The following is a 27918-nucleotide window of genomic DNA, read 5'->3' on the forward strand; positions in this document are numbered from 1 at the left end:
TTTAAAAATAAATCTATAAAATGAGTTTTTATTATAAAAGATGTTTCATGAAAGATCGACTTCCTAAATCACTTGAAGAATAAATATTTTTTAGGACTGTAATGAATAATGTTACTGAATAAACTTGCAACACAAGTAAATAAAAATACAAAAAAAATACAAACATTCTAGAGATTCTATATACAAAAAACTATCAACAGATAGTTTCACTCATAAAGTTAATTGGATTTAAATAATTATTGAACTTTCATCTTATTGAATTCTTTACTTAGCAGTTTCATTACTTCTGCAGAATTTGTATTTTTATACTTATAGTAATTTTCTTTAACGAATAATGCAAATCCTTTGGGCTGCTTCTTTGGCGTATCTATAGGCTTCAGTTCATTTTCTCCTTTTTTATTCACTTTATTGATGAATATTTCAAACTTTCCCATACAGTATCCACATCTTTTCCTTTCTATATCTAGAGACTTTCTATGTCGTTTTATGCTAAAAGTGTTGAAACATAACATTTATATTATTTTTAAAAAGCAATCATACTAAAATAGGATAATTTATGAACCTTTACTTACCTATATCCACATCCAGTACATCTATAAATATATTTACTCTGTATTTCATAGTTGTGACATGTTTTGATGGGCGGTAGTTCTGGATATACTTCTTTTGCTTTTGTAGCCCTAAAAGCACAAAATTCGTGTTTTGTGAATGCTTATAATAGGTTTAGAATCAATAGGCTATTTGACTGTTTTAAAAAATATTCTCCTTTTTATTGTCATCCTCATAGATTATTAATTTGATCAGAAAAAAGTTATTAAATTATTGTTTTGATGCAACATTTTGTGCGATAAAATATAGTTAGGGTTTTAATAACAATATTGAATTCTGAGCTCCAACAGATTGCTATAGTAAGAATAATGTAATCCAAAGACCTGTAAAAATAAAATTCTATGTGGTGGAGATTGGTATGTTGTTTTATATTTTATATCATAATTGGAATTATTGTTTGTATTGCGATTTCCTTTGACAATAATTCGAACTTAAACAAAAATGCCTTATATGTGGATTAGTTAGCTGTGAATCTCTTCATGGCAGAGTTAGTGTTGGATTTTACCATGTTCACTTTCCATTTTATTAGTTTTTTTTTTTGTTACAAAACCAAAAGAAAAAAAAATGATTTTTTTTGCATATCACATGAATTGGAAGAAACCAAATAATTTGATATGACATGTAAAATTGTCTATTCAAGCATTTTATCATCTCACCAAGCTTTCCAATAACGGCCGTGTCCATCTCTCATATTATCTATTATCCAAGTAGCCGCGTGGCACATTTCGTGAATAAGGGTGTCTCTCAACCGGTCAGGAGTTGTCAGTACTTTTGAAGACAGCACGATTCGTGCCATCAAGTCAATTTTTCCGTCTGAGTGGGTAATTCTTTTTGAATAACAATACCCAGCAGTGGACAGCATTCTTGCATTCCATTCTAATGCAGTATCTTTGGGAAGGAGATCATTAAAAATATTCTTGTTGAAAAGAGCAAAAAGTTTGCTGGTTAATTCTTCTTTGTTATTTTTGAAATTGGCTTTGAAAACTTTTGCTGTGGGATCACATTTATGATCTGGGACATTCCCTGTTAAAAGTTAAAGAAGTTAAAAGTTGTAGAATATATCAGATCGGTTTTATATGTAAATTGATTAATCATACAAGTTTCTATCTAGAAGTGATTCAAATCATTAAATTAAATATATTTTATGTACAGACTTACTTGACAATGATGCCAAAAATGAATAGGTGTTTGTTGAATTCACTTTTTTTGTGCTATTTTTATTTTTTACTTCGACAGGACTAACTTCAGAATCATCTGACAAATACTTATGATTAGTTTTAATCTTTGGACCTTTTTTATTAACAATATTCTTCACATAATCATCAGCGCTATCAGAGTCTTCATTTGAAAGTGAGGAGTATTTTGTTTCCTTAGCAAATTTTTTTCCAACATTTCGATCAGAGTTGGGGATCCCTCCAATATTTGATTTTTTAGAATCTTCTGATGAATTCTTCTGATTAGTTCTAGTTTTGAGACCTTTTTTATTTACAGTACTCTTCACGTAATCATCAGCTCTATTAGAGTCTTCACTTGAAAGAGAGTCGCATTCTGTTCCCTGTTTCTTCTTAATATTTTGATCGGATTTGGGATTATCTCCAATTTTCGATTTTTTATTTAAAGTTTTTGGAACTATCTTATCAAATTCTTCAACTTCATCAGAACTACCTCCTGAGCTTGAATCGTCTAAGTACTTCTTCAAATATGTTTTTGGTACTTTCTTCTTCCCCTTATTAATCCCTATAACATTTTTAAAGCTATCATCAGAACTAGATGGAGTATCTTGATGATTCTGATTTAAAATTGTTCTATTTGAAACTTTTTTGGGTCTATCAACTTTTTCATTTGTATTTATATTAAAATCATTTTCTTCAGACGTGAGACCTATAAATTTAGGGTTTTCTTTTTTTGGTGGCTCTTTACATTCAATGATGTTTTTCTCTTTCAACATTTTTTTTTCTAAGCGTTCTTTCAAAGAAAGCTTTTCATCAGCTAAAGCAGAGAAATCATCAAATATTGAGATATCTTTTCTTTCAAGCTTTTCTTCGTCTCCTGGTTTTAACTTGTCATTATCATCAAAATTCAATTTTGTTCTGATTGTTATAGGTACATTGTTGATCTTTGAATTTTCTTCATCACACAATAGTTTCAAATCCCTCATGAATGGTGATTGCATAGCTTCTTCAGTCTTTTTTAAATGAAGCATTTTCAATAAATTATTAGGCTTATAGTTTCCATTCATCACATGTTCATTTTTTTTTACCTCAGATTTTTTTGCTATCCTAAAAAAAAATTTTTTTATTTATGTTAAAACAGAAATGGTAGCATTTTCACCTCTCAGAAGCTGGACATTTTTTTTCATTGTTTATTTGTTTATTACATGGCTTCCTTTCAGATTTAGGAAGAACTTTTTCCCTAAAAGGTCTCCAACTATCACCATAAATATCATCTAACACATTTTCACAATATTCAGCTGTAAAAGGAATAAAATAAAAAAACTATAAACTTATATAGATTTTGCAGAGAATATTACCTGATTCTAAATCAACATCTGAATTATCTACTGTTTCAGATTCTTTACAGCCAGGAATATTATTTTTTGGTTTAACCCTTGGCATAACCATGGTGGAATTCATGACATCGTTGGAAATAATTCTAGGTTTTTGAAAATTTTCATAGTCTAATAGGGAAAATTCTAGAAATGCTTTAGTATCCATAACATACTCCACCTTATAGTCAGAAGCTTCTCCCTTTTCCTCGATTGACTTTACATTTTGTAAAGGAATCTTATTATTGTTCTGTTTTATTATATCATATTTTATCTTTTTATTTGAAAGGCATTTTATTTTACTATTGTTTTTGTTTGGAGATGGAGTTATTATATCTTCGCAATCTGAATGTCCTGAACTGTTTATACTTATTATTTCAATAGAATCAGTAGAGCTTTTCTCTATAATAGATAAGGACTTGTTTGGAATAGTCGATTCAACACGATCATACTTCAATGATTTGCGAAAGTGTTTTCTCAAGGAAAGTCGAGATAGTCCTTAAAACAATTTTTTAGTTCAATAACTGCAAACCCATACAAAAATTAATTATACTTACTTCTCCTCCTTTTTGTTATTTTAGAATGTAACGAAAAAGAGCTTTCGTAATTTACATTTCTATTGTCGTTCTCCATTTTTTTTTATTATTCCAAAAAATAAGTATAAAAAAATTTAATAGAGAATGAATTTTGAAATTCAAACATAACGACCATCTGCAAAATAAACATTGAAATCATAGATTAATGAAGTATGATGTTAAAATGAATTTCAGGTTAATCTATGCTTTCACTACTGGAAGCTGGGTAATATCTATAGGGCTAGCCCAAATATCAAGAAGGAAAACAATGAAGAAGAAGTTATCCTATGCATTGAACTCATAGAATTAGTTCAATGATTGAACTAATAATATATTTATTAATTCTATGATCCTATGATTCTCCATTCTATGATCAAGTTATTAGTTCTAGGAAATGACTTTTAAAAATTATGTGAAATTTCATTATTTGTGGAATTAATTGAATTTGACAATTTTTTATCACGTTCTAGCAGGTATAGCAAAAATTACATTTCTTTTAAATTTTATGATACTCTATGATCACAATGACGTTTATGAAATAACCTAAAATTGAAATAAATTTTTTCAACATTCCACCTACAATGTTTTTTATGAAAAGCCAGCCCGTCGTATCAAAATTCAAACTATCACTAAAAAAGGAAGACATCCTGTCTGATATCAAAAACATTAGTGGGAACGAAAATAAGAATAATGAACTGTATTCGTGTTTAGAAGAAAAACCCCATTATGATGCAAGACTGAATAAAATCGAGATATTTTTGAAATCCTCTCATGCTCTAGAAGAAGCTACCGAAAATTTACAGTCCCAAGTTGATAACGTTAACAAATTGAAGCAGAAAGTAAAAAATGAAGTGAACACACTTCGAGACAATTGTTCTTTATATACCCTTGAAAGTCAATAAAATGTTTTGTTTTCTAGTAACGGTGAAGAAAATTGGTTCTTTAGTTTTTGAAGAACTATCAAAATGAATATAACTCTCATTGAAAATCTCAAAACTAAATAAGAATGAATGTATTCATTCTTTTTCCAGATCATTCCTAAATTGGTATCAATAGAGCTCAAAACTGAAGATGTTTTTACAAACAACCACATTTGTATTACCTAATTATGTTCAATATAAAAAAAAATAAATTATAAATAGCCAAAAGAAATTTGTTAACAAAAAATAATTCATCAATAAATGGCTCTTTATAAGAAACCTTTTATTTTCATTTATTTAGCAGCAATGAACTATGAAAGAACATGTATGTGTTCCTAATTGATAAAAGCCAATTAAGAGTCTTATTGTAGAAATTTAGGAAAAACAGCAAAATTAAAAAACTCGATTCTCATTCTGAAATATTTTAGAGTAACATCTTTTTTACATCTCAGAATGCTTAGAATATAAAAATCCTACAAAACTACTTTTTGTATGACTTTTTTCAAGTTATTTTTGAAAATAAATCCAAAAAATGTTCGTTCACCTTTCAGAGGTTTTGACTCTATGACTTCTAGGAACCAAAATTTTTAAACGAATTTCGGTTGTTAATACAACAATGAACCCTGAAATCTGATCCATAATAAAGAAATTGTATTAAAATATTCAGAATACCGAAATTGAAAACATATGGTGAGAGGTAAGTATTTTTCCAATTAACAAAAAAAAGACGTATTTCACAAGAACATTTGCAAAGATACCTTACTCAATTTTTAGGCAACAGAGACAACAATTGTTGCCTCTGGTGGCTATAAAAAATTTAAACATCTGGTTTTGACAATTTCGAAAATTTATTAATATAATTGCATTTTGGGTCTTCTGAAAATGTTATAAATGGTGTAGTAAAAGGCTATTAGGACAGCTTATTCTAAGAAACCTTTCACTATGTGTAAAATGGTAATAACTTGCCCAACAATAAACTGTTGGAATTGTACCTACAGGGGTAGCTTTGGAAAATCCACAACATTTATGGTATGGCATGAATAAATAAAATAAAACAAAATAATTTCCACTGCCCCACTGGATTATTTAATTTTTAGCAACAATTATTTCTCCACACTGTGGCTTCATGAGGCTACATTTCTGACTCTCTTTTTTCGGAAACTTAAATTTATTTAAGAACAAAAATTCGAAATTGGCAGAAAAATATTCGATAGGATATCATAAACTTCAAAGTTATATTGGACAGTTTGCCGCCTGGGATTTCCTAACTATCGGAAGAAATTCAATAAAAGGGATTAGTTCACATCTGTTTGTTCGTTCAACATAATATTTTGGGTATTAGGTATACCTGCTTATTTCTAGGGATTCTAAGAGTGTTAATCTTATGCTCTTATATTTTCTGAATGGAGATAATTTCAAAGTTGTTATCTAATTCTTTAAAATGATTTGCATTAGTTGAAAACGAACTATTAGATGTATACCTAACTCTTTTGGTGTTCGTTTATCCTTTTCCTGAAGGATCTTTGAAGCTCTCCATTCAGAAAATAAGAGCATAAGATTAACACTCACAGAATCCCTAGAAATAAACAGGTATAATATCCAAAATATTCTGTTGAACGAACAAACAGATGCAAACTCTGATCCCTTTTATTGAATTTCTAGGCGGCAAATTGTCCAATGTAACTTCGAAGTTTATGATATCCTATCGAATATTTTTCTGCTAATGTCGAATTAGTTTCCGAAAAACTCTGTACTCTTATCAGTCAGAAATGTAGCCTCAATTGTTGCTAACAATTATATTATCCAGTGGAAATTATTTTGTTTTATTTTATTTATAATGAATTTCTGCCAGGTAAGGACCGAATCCATTTTATATGGTATGATATATGAATATTCCAGAACCAAAAATAGTTCAGGCTACGAACTATCAGAAATAAATACTTGAGTCCATACTCCACATCCCTCAAGAAATTCTGAATTGAAAGACATATTATATTATCAACAAATATTTGATTTAGAAATATCCAATTTTAGACGATTCAAATTATGTTATCATTAGAAATAGCAAACATTGATTGATCATAGTTCAGTGGTAGATATTCATAATAATTTTCATTGATATATTCGCTGTTGGGTAAAATATTAACAGAGCTGTGCCTAAAAGTGGCTATGGGACACAGTAACTAAGCCTACAAAGAGGCCTAGGATAGTCGGGTTAGAAATCATAATATATTGATTATGATGATTATTATATGGATTTCATGATGTGTCCGCAAACGCTTCGTTACTGAACTAGAGAGTGCAGATATAATTTTAACCATTTTAATAAATCTTAATCTAACTGTGAAGACCCCATTAAAAACTGTACAGAAGTTTCGCAGAATGAAATGATAGCATGTATTTTTGTTTCTTTTCGAGTTCATTGCGGTGTAGATAGACATGCACAATTAAATATTTTGAAAAATGTTTTTTGTGTTATGTGCTTACTGGTTACTGTTTTTTTATCGCACACTCGATTTTCTTAATGAATTTAGAATATGAACAGATGTATCGTTTTTACTGTTATTATATACCTATTCCAAGGCATGAAAAATGATCATTGCTATGATATTAAAAATTTGAAATAAACTTTGCATCTAAAAAATTCATTTTTTCTAATTTGATGAAATAATACTAAGCACTTCAATCCTAAAATGTTTACTCTTGTGTGTCATATAGCCTAAAAATACTCTTCTTCACTATTTTTACTTATATTTTAAGGTTATCAATTAAGTTTACTTGAGATTTTTGTATCAGAGCATATAGTGTTGAATTATTAGAAACTTAATGATCAGTTTCGTGACTCATCTGTCGATGGAATTACTGAACCAAATCGCTAGTATTCCTTTCGTTTATTTTATATAACGGGATTAATAAGGATCAACCCATTCAACTCAGAAGTCAGATACTGACAGTGTTATTTCAAATCGAATTAGTATGATTTCATGAACTCAATGTAAATAACTAACTCGATATTCTGTTTTTTTGTTTATTTTTTGTCATTCATACGTAGGAAGCGTGAAAAGAGTTTGGTGATATATTTAAAAGTGTTATTATGTTTTCCGAATAGTAAGTAAACCTCAACATATATACTAACTGACAAGCTCAAAAGTTCAAGTTCAGTTCAAGAATCAGGATAAAAAATGTAAATAGTACTAATCTACCATAAATTTAAAAACATTGAATTTTAATCAACCGTATGTTTTTGACGTTTGAAGTAAGAATCCTTGATTTATTTGAAAAAGTTGATTTTTATTATCATTGAATGCAAAACACGAAGCAGAACCATATTTAACTTTTTTCTGAAATAGTCTCTGATCTACACCATATTTTAACAAATTAATTGAGCACAAATTATAACCAATTAAAATGACATTCAATCAAAAATATCACTAACTTCAACTTCATCCAAGAGGACAAATAATAAAATAGGTATAAGTATAAAAAAATTTAAAACGCGATATACCTAAATAACTGATCAAACGTAGTTGCTTTCTTCAATGGATGATTTAGAATATAAGTAATTTCGAACATAAATCTTGAATTTATTCCAAAGACAATCGTTAAATGGAAAAAAGAGAATTGTGTTAATCTTAAAAATTGATTTGAGAATCTTGAAATTTTTAGTTACATGTTATTTTAATGCGTATTTAAATTAAGTTTTCTATGGCTTAGTCGAAAGTTGCCAACTTCCTATTATCACTATTTCATATCACTAAAATTTAAATATTTAAGATTTGTCAATTATTCATATTAATATTAATAATAATAACAATAACATTATCTATTATATATACTATTAATTTCTTACGTAGGTATATGTTAAATGATTTGAAACGGAATTTCACAGACTACAAGCTAGTCTTTGGTAAAATGAATACAGTATCATTAGAATGAATTTGGAATTATTTGGCAATAATATTTAGCTTAAAAATTACCTCAAATAGGATAGGCTGCAAGAGAAACTGTGTCTTATTGAGACGCTATCCTCTTTATTCCTGAGAAAAACGGAATGCAAGTGATTCCAATGAATTTCGAATAATTCTTTCAGTATTGAACATGAATAATATGGGCTGCAAAGTGCAAACGAAACTGTTGTTTTGTTTATGATTGTTCAAATCTTTTTGTATTCGGATGCATTTATTAATCGAATACTCCATTCGATTTTTAATTTGAATGACCTATCCATAGAAATATAATATTATATTTCTATGGACCTATCACCACCACAGATTATAGCAAAATTCAGTGATCACTACGCCTAACTCTAGCATCGACTAGTTCGAGCAAATGATAAAACGATTCCCAACAAGCAACAATACATGTTTGAAAGGTTGGAAGACAGAGTGAAGTATTGGTTTATGTTGAATATTGTTTTAGTTTAAATCGACATTGTGAAAAACTTTTGTGTTTGTGGTTTTACCGTCTTGAAAAAAACGTTGACAAAATGTGTGATCCACTAGGAATGTATATAACTAGCGTTGAGAAAGAAGGAACATTTCTTAAGCTTTGGGGGCAGATTGATAAAAAGGCTTCTATGTACATCGAAATGTCGATTCATAACGCTTATGGTATGTTTGAAGAAGGCAAACATATGTTAAGTCCAGCGAAGCTTCAAATCGGTGTTTTATGTTGTGCAAAATACATAGATGAAAAATACTACAGAGCAAGAATAATAAATGATGATACAAGAAGTCAAGGTACTGTCGAAGTCAATTTTGTCGATTTCGGAAACAGAGACTTAGTTTCTATAGCTAATTTAAGGTCTATAGAATGTTTTAATGAAACATTTATAAATATACAATCTTTAGCTTTGCCCTTCATTCTGTCTGAAGTAATTTGCTTTGGGAGTGAATGGGATGATGCAACTTTAGAACAAATATCAAGACAAGTGCGGTACATGGAAGTGTATTACAATGTGGTTTCAACACACTTGGGTTACAACATTGTCAAAATATCTATTTCTCAAAATGATTTAGCTTCCATCTTGATAAGAAATAATCTAATGCAATATATTTCACTTGAAAACCAGGAATCCCTACTCTCTGAGATGATACCAAGAACCCCTAAAGTTATGTCTCCAGCTGATCAGTCTTTATTACAGTACAAATCCGTTACCTTAGAACCCAATAGTCGACATGAAGTTTATGTATCATATATCACTGATGGACCTTGGCATTTTTCTGTTCAACTGAAAAAGAGCGCAGGAATATTGGCTCAGTTGATGAGAGAAATTAATTCAATTCCATTGAAACCCTTTGATGAATTACCAATCCCTGGGACAGTATGTTTGGCTAAGTGTATCGAAGATAATCATATATGCAGAGCTGTGATTACTAATGAAGTCGATAACCATTATAAGGTCAGTCAGTTTATGGTTCTTATTAGTATTGTACATGAATTTATTTCTGTTTTTCGTATTTGATCATGTGTAATATTTTGTGTATTCATTTTTATATTTTAATTGTTTCAGCTCTTTTATGTGGACTTTGGCAACACTGAAATTGTACCCCCCGATAATATATACCAAATGCCATTTAAATACATCATACCTAAAATAATGGCAGTTCGTTTATCATTAGAAGGTATAGATAAATCCACTGTAACTCTCGAAATGCAGTGCGCATTCAAACAATTTGTTGATAATCGATTACTTATGATGGAGGTGTTTCCATCCAAAAAGAAGATGTGTCTTCCGAAATGTCGTATGTGGGATCCAGAAACAAATACTGATGTTTTGGAAATACTGAATAAGGCAGCTAAAATTGCTTATCCTAGTCCCATTACTCTTCATAGAGGCTTCACCCGATCAGTGAAGGTTACTTTTGTATATAGTTGCAATAAGTTCTATATACATTTGAAGAGTAATGAAGAAGAACTGAATATTTTAATGGCTAAAATACAAGCGTATTGTAATTCTGATACTACTTCATTCCTTGAAGATCCCAAGGTGAGTTTTTGAAAGTTGACATAATGAAAAATATTGAAATATTGTCCATTTATTTATTCATTTATCCCATAAAATATACTTTTGAGAGGAAATACCACCACATCTTACAACCACTGATTTTTTGGGTTTTCACATAATTTCTTTAAACAATAATCTATATTGTGGAATGACAATATTTTTAATTTGCAAATGAAAAAAAAATTTTTGGTAACTTATTGTTTTTTCACAATAGAGTTGATTCCTAGAACTTAATTAACCTTAGTATTTATGATTATTTTTTTTTTTCGCCACAAAGAATTTGTTAAATTATGAGTTGAAGCCTTGTCTTGTTACCAGTGCACCTGTACTGATTTGAGGTCAGAAAATAAAGATTATTATTATTATATGTATATACTATACTGATATATTTTTGAAATATTCGTGAAAAAATACTTAAAAAATATTACAAAAGTGGTAAAACCATAATTTTGTGAAAAAATAATCGATCGTTGTACTGTGCTGCCCTCTACGTATATTCTTCGTAAAAAGAAAGAAGATAAGGGGATGTACAACTTCGTACACCGTACAAAGTTTGGTCATCGTAGGAGCTCCAGGGGTAATGAATGGGTACCTAATGTTTGACAGATACGCGGAAAGCCCTTTTAAGAATGAAAAATGTTGATTTGACAAGATGAAAAAATTATTTAATAGTCAAATAAAGCTTTGAACAGTCAGATAATTCAATGTCATCAATTCGAAGTAAAAGCGTTCCATGTACTTTTCTGTTTCTTTGGGTTTAGTGTTTTGCTGCGGATTTTGAAATTTTTTATATTAGGATATGTTAGTTATTTTGAGAGATGATCAAATTAAAAGAGCATTCAAAACAACATAGTATTTTGGCCTCAAACAGATTGCTAAAGCAAGAATGCATTTTTCAAAAATCCACCCTGTATGGTATTTAGATGTTTTTAATTCCAAGTGACTTCACGGTTGCAACTGCATAAAATTGCATGTTCAGAGCCCATTGGAATTTAAACTTTTTGTTTTTTATTTTTGGAGAAATATTCAAGCCATTTAAAAATATCCATTTTAATCTTCTCCATAAATAATAATGATAATAAATAACTGAAATATTTGACAGTTTGACAGGGAAAAAGTTTTCTATTTACTGAATTCCTTTGAAACTGTAACTAAGCAAATTGAAGATAATTTTGTTTTCTTCTGCAGATTGACCAACCTTGTTGTGCCCAATTCGCTCACGATGGACAGTGGTACCGTAGTTTGATAGTGGCAGTAAATGAAGATAACGTCAAAGTGAGGTATATCGATTATGGAAATGAAGAGGATGTACCTTGGCAATCGCTGAAAACTATAAAAGGGGAGCTTCTCATCTCGATGAGACCCCAAGCAATTGAATGCTGTCTCAACGGTTATCAAAACATGGGTGAAGATTTAGAAAGGGACAATAAGTTGGAGGAATTGACATTGGATCAGGAATTCACTATAAAAGTTGTTGACATTGTGAGTGGCAAAGCTTTGGTGGACCTTTTGGACTTTGAAAATTGCAGCGTAACCAGCTTGCTTATGGATGCAATGGTCAAGCAAAAAGTACAAGTTAGTCCAAACGATAACTTTGAAAATACTTCGAATACATGTAGCTCTAACAGAAACAATAGTAAGACACATGATGCCGACTATTGGTCCCCACGGGACAAATCCCTGAACAGAAGAGAAACATCCGAAAACTGGAGGTCAAATACGAGGTGAGAACTTTTTATTGCTTAACCTTTTCAATTTGATTATCTTAAGTTTTTTAAAATAACATTGACTGAATGGTTTGTTTCTAATTTCATTAATTCCGATGTGTTGTGAATTGCCAGCTTAAATGTTGAAAAATGAATTGATTTTCTTGAATCTCTGAAAAGTAAGATTTTGGAAATTTCTTCCAACGATAACTTTTTGGAACCACCTCAAAATTTTTCCTATACAATTTGGGAAACGTAGAATCCAAAAATGGGTTTCTAAACTGAAGTTTTGAAAATTGTTGCATGGTCTTATTCAATATTCTCAGCAAACATCGAGAGTGAAGTTAGAGAAATGTCTTTCAACTGGATATCTACAAGAGAAAGATTGAAATTCTAATTTTTTAGAAAACGAAATGGTTCTGCATCGAATGAAAGCTCTGAACCTTGGAGACATGCAAACAACAAAAAAAACTCAGAATGGAATGATAAAACTTCAAATGAGAGTTTGAGAAGAGGAAGAAAAAGTTCTGAGAATAGAAAGTTTCCCAGCACAAAGTAATAATAATTTAACCCTTTGTTTATTTAGCAATTATTGAACTTTACTTTGTTCGGAATAGTGGCAATGTTAAATGAACTTCGAGAGATTTTTCAGATAGTTTAAATATTATTGCCTCAAAAAAAATCCATAGAATTTTTGAAGTTGATTTAACATTGGTACTTGTCAAGTTATGGAATATTTTGAAGAAACTGCATTAGCTTGGTTGTATTTGAATACAGTTTCTTTTGTGCAGCCTTCGATACGATGGAAAGTATAGAAATAACAGGGTAGATTTCAGGTAAGAGGAGATGGTGGTTCAAAAGCTGAGTGTTTGTTTGAAGCGTTAACTAATTTTATTTAATTCTTCATTAACTTGGCACATTTAAGTCTTACAACTATATCACCTCCATGCCTTTTTTTGTTCATTTCAGGCTTTCATCAAGTTCACATTCTGTTCTATACCTTCTACCCATATTATTGTTTCAGCTTTATATTCTTTGGTTTGATTCAATCATTATTATTTATCGTTATTGATTTTTACAACAAACATTACAATATCTTTGCTTCTTTTTCAAAGTGGACGGAATAACAATTGGAACACTCCAGAACAAGACACAACTTTTGACAAAGAAAATTCTCAAGAAAAGGATTATGGCTCGAACAATCATTCAGAGTGGAACGGTAGAGAACAAAACAGAGGCCGAAATAGACCACCAAGGTAAGTGAATATCTGATTGAGGTTCTGAACATGTGATGCTTATTCCAACTGAACTCATCCTGATGGAAATTTTTTCTTATAGACTAGAAAATGGAGGATTTAATAAAAGAGACAATGGTGGATTCAATAACAGAGAAGATGGGGGATTCGGTAACAGAGAAAATGGAGGATTTGGTAGAGAAAATGGTTACAACAGAAATAAAAATAAAAATTTTGACAATTGGAATACAGATAATACATCTAAAACTCTAGGTGACGATGAAGAATATCAGGGAGTTAAGTAAGTGTCTTTGAATGATATTAATAATTATTACATTGCTTTATTTCAAAATTAATTCATTTTTATTTTTTATTTATATATATTTTTCATTAATTTATTTGTTATATTTAATTTAATTTCTATATTTTCATATGATTATATTATATTTTTTTTACAGAAAAAAGAGAAGTTTCAATGGAAACAACAGAAGTAGAACAGATAATGACGATTGGGGAAATAAGAAAAATGAAAATGTATACAATGGAAATGATTACACCGAGAAAAAATCTTATAGGTGAGGAATTTGTTTTTTTTTTTTACTGTTCGTGTGCATTTCATTACATTAGAACATCAGATAATACAGGGTGTCAGTGAATATATGCGATAAATTTCAGGGGGTGATTCTACATGAAACACTAATGACATATTGCCAGATAACTTTAATTTGCAAATACTACAATTAGTTAAGGGGTGTTGGAGTTTGTTTGATGCTCTTAATTTTTTGAAAAAAAAGGAAATTGAACGCCACTGGAATATTAAAAAAATAGTAATTTACATAACAAGTCCGGAAAATAGGGTTTTTTTGGACGAATAGACAAAACTCCAGGACGAGCGTAAGCGAGTCCTGGAAGTCTGTGAGTCCAAAAAAACCATTTTCGGGTGTGTTACGTACAATATTTTTTCGGCAACCATGTAAAATAAGACTATCGCTGCTGCTTTCCATATTTTATTGCGATTACGATCAAAAAACATGCAAATTTTTGACAACTAATTTCATATGAACTGTCAGCCGTTATCTCGGTTGCTATGGATTCTATGATTCTTTTCCGGCCTAGTCCGGGAAGTACGTACTTTCCGGACTAGGCCGGGAAATGCTACTTTCTCAGAGAAAAAGCGTCCGAGAAGTGAGCACTTCTCGGACGGTTGCCGAAAAAATCATTTTTGATGAAAAATCTATTATACCTTTTTTCGGATAAGGAGCCTTTTTCATACAAAAAATAGAACATCTAACACGTGTAAATTATTAGATAGTTATCGATAAAGTTGAGGTCTTTTATTATTTTGCATAAAAACGGCGGCCTTTAAAAAAAAATACATGAGACACAAATTAAATGAGCAATTGAAAAATGATTTTTATTTTGAAATATTCCAGTGACATACCATTTTTTTTTTTAATATTAAAAGCGATAAATAAACTTCAACACCTCTTATCTCGGAATACGAAGCAGTTGTGAACTAAAGTTATATGGCAACATGTAACTATTTTTTCATGTAAAATCACCCCCGTGAATTTTGTCCCACATTTCACTTACACTCTGTATATTGTGGCTGTTGGTATAATTTTTTAATGTGTTTGATTTTTTACAGAGAAAAAAATTCATATGACTCTGACAGCTCATCCAAAAGGGGCAGACAGGAGAGAAACCAGAATGGAAGGAACAAATATAATGATAGAGGAGATAACAGGAAGAAATCTTACAGAAAGTAAGTCAAATTTAATATTTTATTTTTATTTTATTTATTTATTAAACGGCAAGCCAATTTACAATTGAACAGAAAGAGTAAAGTAAAATACATGTGCACACATTAATGTAATCATAGGATGAAAAAAAAAAAACAAAAACAACAATTACAACCTTCCGACAGCTCTTCTAAAGGAAGCCAAGGGTGAATCGAACAGCTTAAGCTTGTTGCTGTGAGCGTTTGCTGATCTCATTGCTTTATTGAGAGACTCATTTTGTCCATAATTTGTTCTGCAGAAAGGAATCTTGAAATTTTCACTATTTCTATTTCTTCTAACATTTACTGAAAGCGGGACAAGTTCAACCATTTGAGGACAATCGATACAGCCATAGATAATCTTATGGAGGAGCACCAGACCGATCTCCAATTAAATGTATTAAAGTGTTTAAGTTCAGAGTTTCTAGCATTCGTGGGTAAAAATATTCATCTCTATTCTCTATTCACTCTCAAGCTATAGCCACAGTACCTCAAGAACTTATTTTGGGTACTCTCTAAGAGTTCAATATCAACTTTATAAAGTGGCGACCAAATGACAGAGTTATATTCAAGTATGGACCTCACTTGTGCACAATAGATAATCTTGAGAGAGTTGACAGACAGATCTCTTGCTGAACGGAGAGAAAAGCCTAACATTTTTCGAGCACGAGATGAGGTTTCAACTATGTGATTCTTAAAGGTCATCTTTGAGGCGAAAATAACCCCCAAATCGTTGACTTTATTGCACACTGATAAATTGGTGCCTTTTATTTGGTAATTGTAAGCAATAGTCTCAAAATTACGTGAAAAAGTTATTTTTCGACACTTAGCCAAGTTCAGTTTTAGCAAGTTAATGTCACACCATCTCGAAAGGTTATCTAAATCAGACTGCAAACTTCCAGCATCAGATATGGATTGAACCGTTCTAAACATCTTCAAATCATCAGCAAACAACAGAAAGGAACTATTGGTAATAACATTTGGAAGGTCATTAACAAACACATTAAACAACACCGGCCCCATATGAGATCCCTGGGGAACCCCAGAGGGGACTTTGATAGGTTCAGACAGTGAACTCCCGTATTTGACATATTGTACTCTTATCACTTAAATAGGATTTAATTATTGATTTTATGCTTTTGTGATTGAAAATCAATAGAAGGATTGAATAATGAATTGGAGAAGATTATGGAAGGAAATTCACTTTGATTTCTAAAAATTAATATCTTTGTGAGGACAGATCAGTTTTAGTTTATTATTAACTTCTGGGATCGGCCTGGGAAAAAAAATAAATGGTCTCCTTTTATGCGGGTATCCTGTTTGATTCTGCAGATGTAGATGTTTCCATACGAATTTCAGCTTTTCTAGATATGGCAAATTTCAAGTTCTGCGCCCAAGTAATGAATAATAAATTCAATGACCTAATAATAGTAGCGCGTAGAGAGATAGAAAGGAATTGACTCCAAAATAAGGGTGAGACGCATCATGGCATCAACTGATGGCCATATCATGATTTTGATTGATTTTACATACTGAACTCAATAATATTAGTACATCATTGGTTGCATTTCAAACTTCTGTATTCACACCTCACGTGTCACTTTAAAGCTCTTGACTTCATTTTAGTGCATTTTTTCGATATAATTGAAGAATCATTAGATTTAGAATCATCCTTCCAGATAGGGAAAAAGTTTAAATGTAGATAAAAATTTGCAGTGTCTTTTTTATGTTGAACGAATTTCCATCAAGTGAACACCGATTCTTTCTTCCAGAGACCACGAGTTCAACTCGAACGACCGCGAACGAGGCGATGGAAAAAAATTCAGCCCAAGAGGTGAATCCAGATGGACCGATAACAATCACTCGAAATCTTTCAACAGCTCGTTCAGTGCTGTCGAGCCGAAAGTCATAGATGCAGCGTCAGACGATGCCGAATTCCTGACCACAGACGTGAATGGAACACAGAAAGTCACACTGAGCTGGTTCCACAACCCCTGCAGCTTCTTCGTTCAACTGATGGATTCCCAACAGACTTTCAGCACGATGATGGAAGAGATCCAGCTGTTTTACAAGGATCAGCCTCACGGTCATTGCTCGGCAGGCGTGCCAGCTATCGCCTTGTTCCCGGAAGATGAAGTTTTTTACCGATCCAGAATCCTGAAGAATGTTGGCAGTCAATATAAGGTCTACTATGTCGATTTCGGAAATATTTCTGTGGTGGATAAAGTTTGGCCCATCGATAAGAAGTTCATGGAGCTGCCAATGCAGGCTGTCCCCTGCGGTCTTGGGGGCATTCAGCCGGTTGGTAATGATTGGCCGGACCCGAACGCTTTCACTAATTATCTGCAGAAAGACAGTTTGGATTGTGAGTTCCTGAAATACGAAGTTGACAGGTAGGATTTGATATTTTTGAAAATCAGTAGCAAGGACTTTTGTGATATACTAATGAGTAAATAGCATTAAAAAAAACGTGCAAGTCCTCAAAAAATATCTCATTAATTGTGTAGATTGTTTTGTTCAGCTGTGGTCTGATAATACCGGGTCAAGTCATACCAGGTTAAATATTATTTGGGGTTTAATTTCATTTATTATTTATGTGCACCAAACATTCCATTTGAGGGATTAGTAAATGCGCGATTATAATTGGCAACACTGGAGTTTCTTTATACTAAGACATAACCATAACCTAACCTTTGATAAATTTAGTGATTGTTTTCTGATTAAAAATAGAAACAACTGAATATAAAAAAAAGAATCAGAACTTCAAGTTCATTGGACAAGAGAGCAATATATTTATCTTTTTTTATATTTCACTTGTCGAGCGTTATATATAAGATGTCTAAAAACATGGTGAATGCACTCGTCAAATTTTGAATGGAATGACATTCGACCAAATTGAAAATATTAGTTTTAGTTCGTGGCGGCGCCGCAATGTCATACTTGTCATTTCGATCTTTTTGATTGGATACATTAATTAAAACCCGACACTGACCAATCAAAAGCGACGTGTAACCGAGTATGATCGTGCAAAGTCGTTATATACACAGTTATAGTTATATACACAGTACTGACATAACGCAAATATATTATAATATATGTTCTAAAAGTAGAGTTATATTTTAAGCTGCAAATAATCCGTCTATTTTGGAGGAATTGTTTGATTTGGTAGTCAGGAATTTAATGAAAGATTTAACTCTAATTAAAAAATGATCTTGAATTAAATTCTTCGGTGCACACAGATGTTAATTCCATATGTTGCTCTTTTGACAATTATTTTGCCATGGGAATGGTCCGTATATCGTCGAGAATTTTAGAGTGGTTTCCAATATTTCAGATAACCTGCTTCGTATGTATACGGACCGCTTGTCACTTGTCATTGGTCAATAAAATTTTGCTTTGACAGAAGTTTGGAGGTTAATAATGGTTAATATTTCTTAATTTTTCTTTTTGGAGGAAATAGTAACTTATAGTGCTTCCAAATATATTTTTATGATATATACTTTGCTATTTTCTCCCAAAATGTTAATAAACTATATAATCCGAAAATTAAAATGACAAGATGAGTGATAGTGGTTACCGAACTCCACCAGAATAAAAGTGTGATTTTTCTGGTGATAGATAACTCACCGAAGTTTGAGGAATTAGCCACCGATTTTTGAGGAATTACAAACCAAAGTAACCAAGGATATATATGGACCATACCTATTGTTGCAGTTCTATTTGAAATTGCTTGAAATAGCTTTGTATTAGTTCCATATCATATATTTATAACAATGAATCCATTGAAGACTTCTTCACATTACACAAGATTTTACCTGATGAATAATTCTTAATTGATTACTTTTCGATCCTCAGATTCATGGTTAACCTTTACTCCAACAACGAAGACATCAAAGAGCAGCTGGTCAGAGACAACCTCGCTAAATATATCGAACTTATCAATCCGTCACCAGATTTCGAAATATGCTTTCTAGAAACACACACCTTCCGTGCCATGGTACAAACAGTGAACGATTTGTCTGACTTTACCATGTCGCTGCATTCGGGTATCCAATTGAAGTGCTCAGCACACAATTTGGCCCAAGCGACAGAAATATATGTGGAAGAGTTGAAGCAGAAGGAGGGTCAAGTGGTGGTTGTATACTGTGATAGTCTAAACGGAGACAGGTAAGATTTCGAGATTTATTCTAGGAAGTTTCATCAAATAATAGGCTATTTGATAGTAAACCATAAATTTGTATTTTTTTAATGTGACAAAAGTTCTAAAACTTACATATTTCATAACGGCTTATAACTGCAAATGCAAATTAGAATTAAATTATTATAGTTTCATCCATGATTTTTTCTAATTACTTGAAGAAACTATTTCAATTCAATTTTTAAGAATGGTTAAATCGCTTTGTTACGGTTGCACAAAGTGGCAACAGTGCCTAGTTGGTTTATTTTTAATTTTATCTACTTTTTATGCTTTCCATTAAAGTCACAAGATAATTTGAGGTGATTTGAAAAATTTGTCGAATACCCAATTCGTCCCATCTAGGAACTTAAGCATCTTCTTTCCTTTCTTCAGATTGGAAGTGACCTTATACGATCATATTGGAAATAAACTGAACATTTTGAATCCAGACGATGGCGCATTCGATTCCATAGAACCGGTATGTCCGTATCTCCTGTTACAATCGAAAGTGCATGGATTTGTGAGTGTTGTCAACGAAACTAGTATTGTACTGCAGCCCTCAGAGTGTGCAGATAACCTCCAAACATTATTGAATGAAATGTATGAACATTATCAAAATGTTACCCAAGAGGCTCCTCTTATACCAGAAGAGGGTTACATATACGCCGTTTGCAGTGCCGATTCCAACTGGTACAGGGGCTCAGTGATCTCGTTCAATGATGATAAAGTCACTGTAACGTATATAGATTACGGGAATACAGAAGATGTCACGTTCAGCAATCTTAGAGAGTTGGATCCCAAGTTCTATTGGTGGGACAGAATGGCTATCTTGGTGAGTCATTTAGAATTATGAAAGTTAGTTGTTGAATTTGTTCCCCTTTCTTTGGCTTAATTTGTTCGAAAAAATGTTGTAAAATTTCAATCTCTCAGATTTTCAACAAAAAGATCGATTTTAGGCAAAATAGACAAATTTCAATGCAGAATGTCCCCATTTCATGATTTGGTGCTGATATATAGATTTTTCCAATAGAAATGATTCAATTTATAATGGCAACACTGTAATATTTTTTGACATTTATTACGTTATTTTTTTTCAGTAGGTTACGCTATTTAATCATGAAAATATACAGCCTTCAACAATGTTTAAAAAATTTTTAATTCCTAATTGGTAAAATTATTTTTATATGATACATTTTACTTTCAAATTTGTCTACAATATGACTAATAGTGAGTCTATTAACATCGCCCATCAATTCTCAAGTTTCTCTCAGTATTCAAAAGGGAACACTGATTTTGATAAAACAATTCAACAATTTCTAAACAATGTTGAAGCCTGTATCTTCACATGATTTGATGGCATAATCTAATGAACACAAATGACATAAGAAATGTCAAAAAATAATATACAGTGCTGCCATTATAACCATTTTGAAACTTTACGTTCCTTGAGAAACGCCTTTATAATGGCGTATTAGGGAGAAAGTTTAAACCTTCCAAGCAAGCATTTGTTATTTTTATACACTTTTTCATTTCATTGAGAAAATTGTTTGAAATAAAAAACTAAATTATGTTGGATTGAAAAGTATTTATATTTGCTTGCCATGTTTCGACTTTAGTTTGAGTTCTGAATTAGCAGCAAAAATCTATATGTGAAATTCTGTGAAAAAATTATACCAATATGAATTTGAACAGGCACGCAAAAGCTACTAAGTCAGCGTTTTTTAATTTTTTTATTCATAACTTACCAGAGAATGAAATTATTTTCTATTAGTTTGATTGATTTAATTTTTTTTATTTATTTATTTCATTTCTTCATCTAATGCATCAATTATTTCTTATAGGTACATGTAAATGTTCCTACTGCCGATCTTTTCGAAAGACAAATTGTAGCTCAAATCACTTATGGCGATGTTGGTTTAGTTGGGGAAATATTAGAAGTTGAACCCGATTATGCACCTGAAGAAGCAGGAGAACAGCCTGAAATGGCCAATATCAACCAGGAATTCAGCACAAATTGTCGCATAACAGAAGAACCACAGGTTCCAGTTGTAACTTCATCAATTGATAAAGATGTAGAGCCCCAAAATATATCCAACCAAGAGTCTAGTTCTGCTGGTGGAACAGCAGTCGTTCTCAGTCATATCGACAGCCCTAGCGACTTCTACATTCAACTGGCGGATTCGCAAGATGCCATTGGTGAGCTCCAATCGAAACTGCAGGAACAGATCGATCAAATGCCTGTTTTGGAGACCGCCTCAATAGGGGGCCTTTGCGCTGCTCCATATTCTGTTGACCAGATGTGGTACCGTTCCCAAATTTTAGACGCTGATGAAGACATAACCACTGTGAGTTGAATTTTTTTTATATATTCTTCATGAAATTATTGAAGTCGAAAAAATGTACTTTTGCAAGATCCCACTTTTTGATCCACTTTTGGTATCTGTTGCCAGGACTGTAGGTCTTGTCAAAATTACTCAGTGCCAGTTTCATAATTAAAAAAAATCTTTTTTTCGTAAGAAGTCCTCTGAATGAAATGTATTCCATAAAACGATTGAGGTTGAAGAAAGCTTTGAAGTGTTCATTATAAAGTACGGATAGTGGCCCTTTAAGCAATTAAAAGGATCCTTTTTTGTTTGTTCTTACTCTACGACTACGGAACATAACCTTGGTCTGTTGTGTCAATAATGTCAATTTGAGAATAATAATAATTAATTATTAGGTACCTTCAATTAATAATTGGGTACCTTCGTTTTCTTTTACTATATAGACACAATACTATACTAATTTTTCATCTTTTTATCAACAAAATTTCAATTTCTATGAAATATATATTACCAAATGCAAGCAATAAATCACTAGTTCTAAGAATAGTCAACCCTAGCAAGCTTGAGAGTTACAAATGAAAGCTTACAAAAGTTTTCAAATAAATGCTTTTCCTAAAAGACGTTCAGATTATATTTATGGAATTGGAGTCACTTTCAAGCTCCTTTTGAAGGCTGCTTTATAGTGAGACGGTCTTTACTAAAAGGAGCTTTTTCTCCACGATAAAACATTCAATTTCACGAAAATTAAGAACCAAAATTATGAGAATTTCCTTATGATTATTAACAAAATGACAGAAATATTAATTACGAAGGTTTAGTTAATACAATTGTTTAAAGTTAGTTGTGTACAGGAATATCACTTTTGACTTTTCAGTAATTGGGTCAAAATCAATTTAATCAAATCAAGAAAAGAAATAATGGTATTGCGCAAAAGGCTCTATAAGCATCAGTTATTGCCTTGATTGGTAAAACATTCTAACCTTTCTTGATACTTCATATACTATTTTACCTTGCGTACTTCATTTCAACACCATGTTAGTGTGGTGTATTCTTGGACATGATAACTTTCCAAATAAAAGACCTAGATACTTTATGAAATGTTGAGGTCTCAATGCAAACATGTGGAGTATGTTCCATGTCTCTTCTATGATTGAATCCTAGTATTTTGTTCACTTGTCCAATGACAATCAATTGTGGATGTTTGCTGATGAATTTGTTTGTTCTTCGTTTGAAAGGGATAAATATAGTCAGTCTTCTCTTCATTTCTAATAGGCATAGTTCTAATAATGTTAATCGTGTCAAATGTTATCAGAAGCTTCACGAAAACTCCTAAAATTGTTTTCCTTTGTCTACTTTTTGTAACATCGATCGCTGCATCTTTTGTAGATCTTCTTTCTTGAAATCTGTATTCGTGTTTAAAGTTATGAATGTTATTTTCCTCTAATTTATTCAGACCAACATCTATTTTTTTTTTTTAATTTCGTTGTTTTCAAAGATATTTCCAATTGAACTTGTTCCACATTTGCTCATCAATATTGTCCAAAATTCCATAATCTCCTTCGAACCATTCACCATGTGAAAACCTACCATTTTTTCTTTCAGGTGCGTTTCATAGACTACGGTAACACGGACGTAATCGACAACAAAACCACCCAAATAAAGACGCTACCAGCCGAATTTTTAGCTCTCGAAGAATACGCCACCAGGTGTCGCCTTAAGATCAAACCCCTAGAAGACGAGTGGTCCAAGGCCGCCTCTGACCGATTCGAAGAATTGGCCTACGCGGAATCCGTCACGGTTCAGTTCGTGAACCAGGATGAAAAGGCGAACCACGTCGAACTGTTCAGCTATGGTGAAAACGTAAAAGACTTGATGATTGCGGAAAATTTAGCAATTTTAGACGAACAACTGGCCACTGATCCCAAGCTAAAGGGCTACATAAGTCATATGAATTCCCCGTCGGAGTTTTGGGTCCAATTGGACGGTTGGTGCCCGGAACTAGAATGGATAGCAGAACAATTGTCCAACGCGTCAAGTTTTCCAGACTTGGAAGACTTCACTCCAGGCTCACTGTGTGCGGCAATGTTCCCCGATGACGAGATGTGGTACAGAGCGAGGATATTGTCCAACACAGTAGCCGGTCTTGAGGTACTCTTCCTCGATTATGGTAACTCTTGCGTGTGTGGCAACCTTAAGCAGCTACCCGAACACTTGGTAATGGCTCCCCCTCTAGCGCTTAAATGCAGTCTCCACAAACCCGAAAGACTGCTCAGTTGGAGCCCCGAATCCGCCAAAAAATTCGTTGAATTGTCCGCAGACGGTCAGACAGCGTTCACGGTTAAAAAATTGACCACCGGTGAGACATCTGTGGTGGAACTTTACGTGAATGATGAAGAAGTCTCCTTGAAACTATTGCCAACGACCGAGGAGGTTTACGTTACTGATGCACAGTCTATGGATAGTTTGGTCGTGTCGAAGCAAGGTGTTGCTTCAGATGAGAGATACAGACTGGAGAAGATCCCTGGATTCAATTATAACCAGGAGTCGGTGAAGAAGTTTGGCGAATTAAACAATGAAGGTAGAAAATGAAGTTTTTTGACTTCTAGTCATTGTATTTGGTTATTGCTGATATGACTGATTTATCTTTATTTGGAATGCAAGAACCAATTATTTGGAGTTAATCCGAATTTAAAGGATTCATTTTTTATTGAAAATTATTTTTTATTTTGTGAAAACAAAAATACAACTGTTATCTTTTTCTACATAATGCTGTTATGTTTATTTTATACAATTAGATTTATGTTATGTTTGAAGCTGACAGTAGGAAATATAATAATGTAAAAACTAAAATTTGTTCTTTCTGTGTTTGGAGTTCTTCCTTTATTCGAGTCTAATTTTCAAAATTGGATGAGATATTTTTCATAAGATTTCAGGTTCAATGTGTTCTATTTTTAAAACTATAATATATAAATATTAAAGAAAATCAGTCCAAAATGTTTTTAAACAATTTTTGAATTGATTTTGTGAATACAAAATGGATGTTTATTTGATTGAAGATAAGTGATGTGAAATGTCTGTTAAAAAACTAAAAATGTAATGTAAAATTGACATACTTAGCTCATCTTAAAAATTTTCATACCAGTGATTTTTTTGTATTTTCAATAATATAACTAGATCTCATCTGCAGATTTAGTAAAAGTCAATTTTTTGTTTTCAAATTTATCCAAAAAAATGTCATGCACTGCAGAAATGTCATGCAATGTTTGAGTATTTTGAAGTGGATAAAAAGTGTAAAATCTGTAGATAAAAAAAATAGATGGTAGGTAACTTCAAATTTATCTCTAACTACTGTGATAATTTCATCGAATAACATTGGACTAACACTTACTAACCTTCATTTGAATGGATTGAAGGAGAAAATATTCACGAAATATTATCTCAAATGATTAATAATTAATCTTTTTTTCATGTGGAGTTTGTTTGTACAGTTGTATTTTTGTTTTTAAAAAATCCAGTAGGAACTATTTCTTCTCCTTAACAATTAACAATTTTCAGGCAAAACTTTGTATGGTATGGAACTCCTAGAGGGCAACACCATTCGGCTTTATATAAATGGATATGACATCAGGAAACAAATCTTGTCGGTACTGCAGAAAGAATTATCTGAGATATCACAAGATGGAACTTCTGATATAAATGATGTTGAAGCAAACGAACAAAATATTGAAGTATCGCATGAAGAAATTTGCAGTAAATCGCATGAACAGAAGACTAAAGATAGACAAGTGTTGGTTTCTGAAGAATGCATGATTCCACAAGAAGACACTATTAATCAATCTGCCCAAGAAGACTTAGTTGAAATATCTGAAAATAAAATTTCTGAAAAGAATGATGATACTACTCAAATTTCTGAAGATTCCGATATAATTGGTACAATAGAGACAGAGAAAAATATCGAAATATCCAATATTCCACAGATTGAACAACGAATTGAGTTGATTTCTGAATTTGATAATAGCTCACCAAAAGAAGATATTAATGAAGAAACAGCCAAAGAAGAGTTTCTCGAAGTATCACAAAATGAAACTTCAGAAATAGACGATATCTCTCACAGAGAAGAAATTATTGAAGAGGATGCTTCTGAAGTACTTGATAAGAAACAGGCAGTAAAGGACATTGAAATATCAGACAAGAAAGAATCTCTCACGGTATCTAATGTTTCACAAATCATCGAAGAGTTAGTTTCTGATGTATGCAGCAATCCACAAAAAGAAAACATTCATGAACTGGTACTTGAAGAATCGTCTGAAAGTTGTAATATTTTGAAAGTGAATCAAAATCCAGAGGAAACAGAAGCTATTGAAATCGATGTTAATTATGAAGCAATGGACATGGAACTTGAATCCCAAAAAGAATCAAACATAATTTCAAATATTGCAGATATCCATGAAGAAGTTCAAGAAATTCAAGAGGTATGCAACAAACAAACAAAAATAGATGAGGGTAAAGAAACAGAAGAAAATTGTCCAGAAATATGTGATACTACTCTTTTAGAAAAAAGTGATGGAACGATTGCTGAGGAAATTTGTGATTTGCAAATAGAGAAAATTGATGAAATTAACAACAAAGAAGCCACTGAAACAACAAATATTGATACTCCAGCAATAGATGTAATTGATACAGGAAATCATTCAACAGAAATTATAGAATTACATGAAGAAAAATATTCTGAAGCATGTGTTAGTCAACAGGGAATACAAATTTTTACTGACAACGATAAAAAATGTTCTGAACTTTGCGATGAAACAGAAATGGAAGAAAATAGTGAAGAAGAACATAAAGCTACAATTATAGAAAAAAGTAATGAAACGATTGTAATTTGTGATTCACTAACAGAGAAAACTGATGAAATTAACAAGGAAGAAATCACTAAAACAACAAACATTGGTACACCAGCAATAGATGTAATTAATGCAGATAATTACTTTACAGAAATTGAAGAATTACAAGAAAAGAACGAAAAATCTTCTGAAGTATGCGATAGTTATCAGGAAATAAAAATTTCTAATGAAAGCGATCAAAAATGTTCTGAACTTTGTGATGAAACAGAAATAGAAGGAAATAGTGAAGAAGAATGTAATACTACAATAATAGAAAAAAGTAAAGAAACAATTGCAGAGGAAATTGAGAGAGAAATGAGCCAAGAAGAACTGACTGAAACATATAATGCAATAGGTGAATATGTAGAAAAACTAGAAACAAAAGACATTGATATGTATGCTGAAATAGACATAACAGAAATGACAGAATCTCAAGAAGAGAGTGAAAAATCTTCTGAAGTACATACTCAACAGGAAATAGAAATTGTGAATGAAAGTGATAAAAAAATTTCTGAACTTTTTGACGAAACAGAAATGGAAGCAAAAAGCGAGGAACCATGTGATAATACAATAATAGAAAAAAGTAATGAAACAATTCCAGCAGAAATTTGTAATTCACAAGAAGAAATAATTTATAACAGTGTTGAAGAAGAAAATACTGATAAATGTGATAGACTTCATGAAATAAATAGTGAACCTTCTACCAAATTCGAAGATGAAAAATCCACTGAAAAATGTGATATATCAGGACCCTGTACCCCAATTGAATTTACAGATAGGATAATGACTTCTTTCTCGGCACCTACAGTTTCAGAAAAAGAGTCAACACCCAAACTTTCACCAACCAAAATTGTTTTGAAATTGGAAAAAAGTTCTGGTGATGTTATCGATGGCAATTCTTTAAAATTAGAAGACTAGATGTTTTTAAGACCTTGAATATATTTCGTTATTTGTGTTAAGAGTTATGTTAAATTTCGTTATTTTAATTACCAAGTATAACATTTTTATTTTTACCTTCAACATTATAAAATAAATTTTTTTATGCTAGTATTGTGTTTGAATTAAAACTTTCCTTATATACAATGGTCTTTCCTAGTATACTCAAAATAATCATTCTGAATCCTTCATGCATATTTTTGATTTTTAAAGGGTGTTCTAAT

At 31.7% G+C, this 27918-nt stretch overlaps 2 protein-coding genes across 7 annotated transcripts; one reads left to right on the forward strand and one right to left on the reverse strand.

Annotated features, from left to right (window-relative positions):
• Nucleotides 1–101: 101 nt before the first annotated feature.
• LOC123678436 lies at nucleotides 102–8739 on the reverse strand. The gene is made up of 8 exons (XM_045615465.1): nucleotides 8627–8739; nucleotides 3712–3865; nucleotides 3140–3652; nucleotides 2941–3079; nucleotides 1768–2888; nucleotides 1266–1632; nucleotides 573–680; nucleotides 102–489 (listed from the first exon to the last, which is right to left on the reverse strand). The coding sequence occupies exons 2-8, from the start codon at nucleotides 3785–3787 to the stop codon at nucleotides 237–239; spliced, it is 2577 nt and encodes an 858-aa protein (XP_045471421.1). The 5' UTR covers nucleotides 3788–3865; nucleotides 8627–8739; the 3' UTR covers nucleotides 102–236.
• On the forward strand, nucleotides 7431–27805 carry LOC123678435 (maternal protein tudor-like). Of its 6 annotated transcripts, XM_045615462.1 has the most exons (16): nucleotides 7448–7757; nucleotides 9721–10050; nucleotides 10162–10638; nucleotides 11845–12380; nucleotides 12768–12917; nucleotides 13154–13198; nucleotides 13478–13618; nucleotides 13701–13898; nucleotides 14056–14172; nucleotides 15246–15362; nucleotides 17150–17770; nucleotides 19233–19544; nucleotides 19948–20386; nucleotides 21396–21899; nucleotides 23481–24456; nucleotides 25434–27805. In XM_045615462.1, exons 2-16 carry the CDS (start codon nucleotides 9739–9741, stop codon nucleotides 27674–27676), a joined length of 7188 nt encoding a protein of 2395 aa, XP_045471418.1. In that variant the 5' UTR covers nucleotides 7448–7757; nucleotides 9721–9738; the 3' UTR covers nucleotides 27677–27805. The 6 variants fall into 6 exon arrangements, with proteins under 6 accessions (XP_045471419.1, XP_045471418.1, XP_045471420.1 ...); XM_045615463.1 differs by lacking the exon at nucleotides 13154–13198 and having other exon boundaries at nucleotides 7431–7757; XM_045615458.1 differs by lacking the exon at nucleotides 7448–7757 and having other exon boundaries at nucleotides 8514–10050.
• The last annotated feature ends 113 nt before the right edge of the window (nucleotides 27806–27918 follow it).

The sequence above is a fragment of the Harmonia axyridis genome, chromosome 4, assembly GCF_914767665.1.
Source record: "Harmonia axyridis chromosome 4, icHarAxyr1.1, whole genome shotgun sequence".
Lineage (NCBI taxonomy): Eukaryota > Metazoa > Arthropoda > Insecta > Coleoptera > Coccinellidae > Harmonia > Harmonia axyridis.